This window comes from Sycon ciliatum, chromosome 1 (assembly GCF_964019385.1).
Source record: "Sycon ciliatum chromosome 1, ocSycCili1.1, whole genome shotgun sequence".
NCBI lineage: Eukaryota > Metazoa > Porifera > Calcarea > Leucosolenida > Sycettidae > Sycon > Sycon ciliatum.
The window spans coordinates 76,862,571-76,870,342 of NC_088643.1; the positions used below are offsets into that span (position 1 = coordinate 76,862,571).

At 46.8% G+C, this 7,772-nt stretch overlaps 1 protein-coding gene across 2 annotated transcripts in view; it reads right to left on the reverse strand.

The window, feature by feature from the left end:
• The window catches only part of LOC135805559 (uncharacterized), a 39,072-nt gene extending 31,408 nt beyond the window's left edge, over positions 1-7,664 (reverse strand). Inside the window, exons 1-2 of one of the 2 annotated variants that reach the window (XM_065319610.1) lie at positions 6,864-7,664; positions 154-382 (exon numbers count right to left, since the gene is read on the reverse strand). In XM_065319610.1, the coding sequence (XP_065175682.1) occupies positions 154-382; positions 6,864-7,187 (553 nt within the window). In that variant the 5' untranslated portion in view covers positions 7,188-7,664. The remainder of the gene's footprint in view (positions 1-153; positions 383-6,863) is intronic. The other variant, XM_065319613.1, reaches the window with a different exon arrangement.
• Positions 7,665-7,772: the final 108 nt, after the last annotated feature.

A 7,772-nucleotide genomic window follows, 5' to 3' on the forward strand; every position in this document is an offset into this window, starting at 1 on the left:
CATACTCATCTACATAACATGTCTAGAAGGGAGGTCACAGTATAGTATCACAAAACTGCATGTGTGAGCTTCAATGAAAATAAACGGGATGTAACTGCAAAACACTTTGCTCACCGGGTCCCAGAAACCATGTCCTCGACCTAAAAAACATACCTCTCTTGAAAACATTAGCGTTGACATGATCATCCTTTGGAAATAGGATGTGAGTGATATGGCCAGTGGTATCTTGTTCAAAGAAGAGTTCACCAGCTAGTGTTTCCTGCAGCTCATGGTCAACACCCTGACATTGTCCACCTATGCATGGGCGCGGACGAGAAATTGTCGCCTTTATTAGCCACATGTCTGGATTTGTAGAGACTTGACGAACTGTCTTCATTTCCACCTGTGCACGGGTATGAACACATTACAGCAGAACATATCACACAGTGATTTATTCCAAACAGATTAAAACAAAAGACCGGGAACAAAACTTCGGGCCAGTGCATGCACACACACACACACACACACACACACACACACACACACACAGGTCCAGTAGGTCTTGCAACCACTACTAGCATGTCACAGACAGGCTGGATCCAATTTCTATTGAAGAATGCACTTTCAGCACGGTTTACACCACAGCGGAATCACTCTTCTATATCACCCTCCACTAATTCTTGTGATCCTTGACTGGTCCTATAATTATTACCCATGCAGCCATAATATCACATTACGATCACCCATTCACTTGTAATAGGGCTAGATTGGGCTTTTAAGGACTGCCATGGGTCGGGTTGGATACTTACATGATTGTATTAATCCCTACGGTTTGCATCTACTCGTAAGTCAACATTTGGGTACCTGTTTAAAAGTGGTTCTCGCCAGACTTTGAATGTGAAATTTTTGCATGAAGGTACCCCTGAACCTTTTCATTACTCTAGACTAATAAAACTTTACCAGCAGTCACAGTATTAAGTCCCTGCACTTTGTTTGCTTGTTTTTGATCTATTTCAGTTTGTTGCCTCAATAGTTCAATGACTATGTACAACTTCAAAGCGGTTCAAACAGGAAAAAAAATAAATGATGGTCATCAGAAAGGGAGCTGCACTAACTGATTTTCTCCCCCCCCCCCCCCCCACACATCCTCTCCATATACCCCCCCCCCCCCCCACACACACACACATCCTCTCCATAACCCCCCCCCCCCCACAAACACACACATCCTCTCCATTTACCCCCCCCCCCCCACACACACACACATCCTCTCCATATACCCCCCCCCCCCCACACACACACATCCTCTCCATATACCCCCCCCCCCCCACACACACACACATCCTCTCCATATACCCCCCCCCCCCCACACACACACACACATCCTCTCCATATACCCCCCCCCCCCACACACACACATCCTCTCCATATACCCCCCCCCCCCCCACACACACACATCCTCTCCATATACCCCCCCCCACACACACACACACATCCTCTCCATATACCCCCCCCCCCCCCACACACACACACACATCCTCTCCATATACCCCCCCCCCCCCCACACACACACACACATCCTCTCCATATACCCCCCCCCCCCCCCACACACACACATCCTCTCCATATACCCCCCCCCCCCCACACACACACACACTGTAGTGTTATCTTGTAGATCATTTACAGTAATATTCCATATTGCACTCGGCACAATGGGTATTTACAGTAATATTCCATATTGCACTCGGCACAATGGGTATTGACAGTAATATTCCATATTGCACTCGGCACAATGGGTATTGACAGTAATATTCCATATTGCACTCGGCACAATGGGTATTGACAGTAATATTCCATATTGCACTCGGCACAATGGGTATTGACAGTAATATTCCATATTGCACTCGGCACAATGGGTATTGACAGTAATATTCCATATTGCACTCGGCACAATGGGTATTGACAGTAATATTCCATATTGCACTCGGCACAATGGGTATTGACAGTAATATTCCATATTGCACTCGGCACAATGGGTATTGACAGTAATATTCCATATTGCACTCGGCACAATGGGTATTGACAGTAATATTCCATATTGCACTCGGCACAATGGGTATTGACAGTAATATTCCATATTGCACTCGGCACAATGAGTATTGACAGTAATATTCCATATTGCACTCGGCACAATGGGTATTGTTCTCTGTAGTCGACATTAATGCGACCCCCCCCCCCCCCCTTTGTCTTTGTCTTCTCCACTAATCTTGCATGGTGCTGTCCGTGAAAATGAGTCTCACGATCTCCTACTTCAAGCGCATGATGGCAAGATGCGAACGCATGAGCGATGCACAGTGCATGTGTCGTTTCACACGACCTGCACACATGACCGCGTGCAGGTCAAGTGGACAATGCGTGTGCAATAGCGCCGAAACGCAACTCGCACTGCACGCCATTTTTAGACCATCAGCAACCTGCATTATATACTGTTGTGTCAAACATTGCCTCTGGGCCTTTGGCATCTATGCACACTCTCGCGAAGCATTGGTTCACTGTGGCGTTGTGCTCATGACCAAATAAGGAAGTCAGGGCGCACCACGAAAGTCCACCTTCCTTCACAGGAAAATCATCCTAGCAGACATCAACGACCCACAATTGAGCAATTCGGGGCTGTCGTAATGTGCTGCGCACTGCATTCATATCAGCAGGGTAGTTGACATACGTATGCATTGTCATGTGATCACCATTCACTTCGACTTGCCACAGGTGCACTAGTATGAGTTGAGGATTATGCAGAGCACTGTCTGTGGGTGGCTGCAACCCATAACCCGGTGGCAGCATAATTATTACTAGCACCAGTACTGGTAGTTGACACACCATACCCATACTAGGGCCATTGGCATAGCCACTGAGTGACAGCAGTAGTCAACATGGCATGTCACCACTGACCACACGCTCTCAAAAACATGCACCGTGATCTATCATGCTCTGAAGCCAGTGAAAGGCTATCCACAACCTTACTTGGCCACACTAGCTGGCCACAGTAGTCAGTAGCTGCTTGTCAGATATCATACCAATAGTATGGTAACGACCTTGGGCTCAGCCGGTCTAGTACCATGAACGTGCAAAATACAATTAGCAGGTAAGCATGGGGAAGACTTCAGCCGACCATATTACTAATGCCGTCATTGCATCAGCAATCAGCAAGCCAGTTCTAAGTGACTACTGAATGGACATGACTTGAAATATGCAATTAGCCAGAAAAATACTGCCCCTGATTTTCCCCACAGCATACTAGTTGACCAAAACATGTCACCATTGTTTTCATCATGCATGATGCCTATGAACAATCAGTGACCGCCGCGATAGTTATTCAAGATCAACATTGGTTGTGAGGAAGATGTGTATGGCAGGCTGGCCAACTGATAATTTCTTTATGCACTTAAGGTACGTTCAGGCCTCGTTTAAATCTGGCTTTGGAAAATTCATTTTTCACTGCTATCAGGTTCGGCCTCATTTCCTCAGTGCTTCCCTGATCACTGTCCACAAAGGACGAAACAGTTCTATCCGCAGATTGAGAGTATTCACAGTTGGTATGTATGTACTGAGGTGTACTCGTAGCGCTGAAGTCATGAATAACTCATGAATACCTGAACACCTCATGAATACCTCAATGAATAACCACATGGACCAGTGCGACTACAGATCAGTCGGGCACCTGCGACAGCCGGTGCTTAGCTCATTTCAACTGTAAGCCGGTAACAATCATTTGCGTCAATAGTTCATTCCCTGGCAAGGGTATGTACATGTACTGTCAGCCAGTCCAGCGGACAATGCAATACCATTAGTCATTACATGTACTTAGTCATACACTGATACACTGATACAGAGAACAACAACACAACACATATACATGTACATGTAGTCCGTTGATCTTGCAACGACAAAGGCAGCATCCGTCAACACCGGTCACGATTAATTATTTTCTCTTCAGTCTGGACGCTCTGATATCATGTGTGCCATAATTAGATGCTAGTTGCCGACGCTTGGCACATTCGCATGTGCATTCTACATACTATGGTATTCGCCACTTCCCAGTGTACTCGCTCGGAACGTGGAAACGTGCATCTGATTCCTTCACCACAGGGCTGAACTTCAAGAAGATGATGTTCGTGGTTTCCTCCACTAGACCGTGATGAGTAACATTTGGACGTGGCGATGTTCTGACACCAGTGTCTAGACGAAGACTGCCTACCGCAGTTCAAGTGCAAGTGGAAAAGAGCTGGCAAGCGAAATCCATTTCATGAGCATACATTGTAACATCGCCGGGTCTGTGTAGCCCTAATACCATGAACAGTGGACTGTGCAGTGAACACGGCTTCGCTCTTTTCATGTTGTTGGATTTCACTTACGACCAGGGTGGGTTGGAGTGGCGGTAGGTGCGCAATGCACTCGATGTCCCCTGAGACTGAGTAAGTGAACCATGGATAACTGCCGGACTTCTCACTTATCCACACGTATCACTGCCGTGATGTGAGGATTGAAGAGAATAGGCAGCCTCGGCATACCTCTCTACCAGCATAGCATGTTAGTAGTAAGCAGCGGCGGATCCAGCGATCTCTACAGGGGGGTTCCAGTATAGTCAAAACTGAATAGCTGATACGTGTACACAGACACTCCTATGGTTGCCAGTAGTACATTTAGGAAATTTAGGGGGTTCCGCGGAACCCCTGGAACCTCTCCTGGATCCGCCCCTTCCAAGTGAACTGCCAGTGTGGCTGGCAGACAAGTGGTTGACATGATTAGCAAGCGGAGATACACGTGTTCACAGCTACCATTTGTCAATGCTGAATCAGTCTCAGATCGTCCAGCAAGAAGAGCAGACGACCACCAAACCGCGACGAATCGTTGCTTCCCGACCACGGTTCGTTTACCATGCCCATATTTGCCAGAACTCAGAGCCTGGCAATGGAGTTGTCGCGTGCAGTGCTAGTATAGTAGTGAAGTTAGCAATCTCTGTTTTAGCCCATCAGGCAAGCAACCTCCATATACTGGCCTTGTCCCACAACGGTTGCGGGCGGGTATTTGCATTCCTAGCTCCCGGATTCCATAAGAAAGAAAATATTGACATTACCAGAGAAATGAACAGACAGTTCATCAGTTCCATGGCTCACTGCGATAGGTATAGTGTATGCCACTGGATGTCTACACATATTTGTAAGCACTTTTGAACTTTTGTAAATTACGTGAGGAAGCTTTGCTGAATCATAGTATCAAAACGGGACACAGTGCTGCCGCCTAAAACCTTGTATGCTTTGGGTAGCTGCCCTAAATTAATTTTTACGTTAAGTTTGCTACCTGAGAGTTGTAGGTTTCCAAAATTTGCCAAGATTGTCTCACAGTGCTTTACGGTATGCAGTCATGATGACCTTTCGGTCAGTGACCCTTTGTCAGAGTACATCACAAAGGCAAAACCTGGCCCAGCTACAGTGTCGATACTACTTTGCTTTTCAACAAGGAGGTTCCCTCTATCTCCAAACCAAGGTAAGTATTAGTTCGCAAGTATCCACGCAAACACACACACACACACACATCCAGTCAAATAAAACACTTGTCATTATAGTATCCAAACATTTTCGTTCCCTTCCCATCAAGGATCATACAGGGAATGGCTCAAGTTGGTTCCCTTCAGCCGGCATTAAAGCGGCTTTTCTACATTTTACTTCATTTCATTTTTGACACTGACCGGGAAAATTGCAATGCCTATTCTGCACCACTGTACAGCCACGTAGGCAGATTTCCTGGCATTACAAGCTGCACACCTCTGAACACCATCAATAGAGCATAGCTCAGCTTTATCTAGTCGAGCAACGATGAATAGAAAAAAGTTCTTCTCGCTCAATTGAAAGTGCTAGAAACCGTTTAAATTCACGAGTGCCAGCCAGACTTTTGCATTCAGAAAGACACCGTCATTGCACTCACACTCTTTCCGTAATTCATACAGTTCCGTGTTCGGGTATTCCATGTTCTCACTTCGTCATGCCCTACAATATTTTTATCAGGCTAGCGTTCATACGCTATGTTCTGCCTAAATGTTTCACATTCCTTGTGTGCACCGGGTACATGTACTTGTATTTATGTTGGCCACCCTTTCTGGCGGAAGAAATCTGAAACAGGTCCGTGGGTGTCCCCGGGCATGCGCTGAGGGGTCAGGACACAGTGCTACCACTATAAGCCAAGGCATGTCTAGAATTTTTGAAAGTGCCTGAAACAATAGACTAGGGCACTTTCGTGAACAATCCGTGTAAGAAAGTGAAGATAGGTTTCGGTCGGTGTGTCGGCATGACCTGTAAACATCAGAGCGTTTCCGAAAAATCAGGACAAGTGGCAGCCCTGTCATTGTCACAAGAAAACGTCCATGGAACCTTGTGGAGTATTCTGAGTGCGCAGTTAATGGTATTCACAGCTATTATGATTATCTCCAGATACAGATTGTTCAGATTCAATTTCGTCCTCTTTTTTTCGCAATGGGTCTTGGAACTAAAATTAATAGATTGCCCAGCCGACGATGATTTTTCAAATTTTCAATAGGTTCCGTCATACATGGATGAGCTTCACTATGTTGTGTTCGATTTTTCAATCTCTTAATGAAACATAATTTTAACTTTTCATGGAAGACCCTTCCCCCACACGAGGGGTGCAGCATCTAGAAGTTGAAGGACCACGCCGGTTGTCTTTCAACACAACAACAAGCGTATACTATTACTAGGTCACACAGTAGAATTTCCCCTCTGTCTACGTAGCTACACAGTGCTCGATGCCAAAGGGCAGACCTTCCTACACGTATCTTATCATGTGATGTTATGCGAACAATTATTTGCACTTACATCGGTGCTAATGCCAGCAGTTTGTTGACGTCTCTCATTGGGTTTGCGGCCGCCAAAGATCATATCGTACTGGTAGAGGACACACGCACCTTCCTCAAAGGACAGTCCGGGGCGGCTGTGAGCTGTGTCGGCATCTTCTTCGGACCCGATATTGCCGGTCGGCTTTGGAAGCTGTCGCGACTCATCATCTCGCTGGGTTACCTCTGCCGCATCTTGTTTCGTTTCATCGGTCTTGTATTGAATGGAGCCTGCTTTCACTGTCAGGGTAGACGACTCGTGCCAGATAATGGCGAGCATCAAGCAAAGCGCTAGCTTGGACACCATGGCAGTAGGGTCAAGAGAAGGTCGTTACGTGCTCATTATCCAACCACCAAGACTGTAAGTAGTTAGCCCAGCGTTGTAGATCCAACGGTGAACGAAACGCAACGCGCTCCTTTGCAATGGTTGAAAGAGATCCAAAAGATACTGGTCCAGTTCTGCTTTCGGTTGTGCAGACATGAAATAAATTCACTGCCTTCTCCTCTGAACTTTGGTTCAAGCCAAACTCAAAGCCAAGGACACCTGGCCATGTTCACAGCATGCGTACATGTAAGCGTGCATTGCTCGTACACTGCCCAACAGGCAACACCACTCTACGGTCGATGTCCGGCACGGGCCAATATCGCCGACTCATGGGGCAGTATTTCCGCATCCGAGAACTTCTCGCCAAGCACACGAAACTGCATTTCTGCCTGGGGTGGCGCCACGAAATCACGACGTGATCGTAGTGAAGTGGATGAGCCAGGTGTGGGGCTAGCTCCAGAGGAGACTCGTACCAGGTGCGGAGCATTCGGCACTTCTGCCAAACTGTCTTTTTCAGCTGTCAAGGCAATGGACCTCGACTGACCAGTACTCTTTAGCAGTACACTC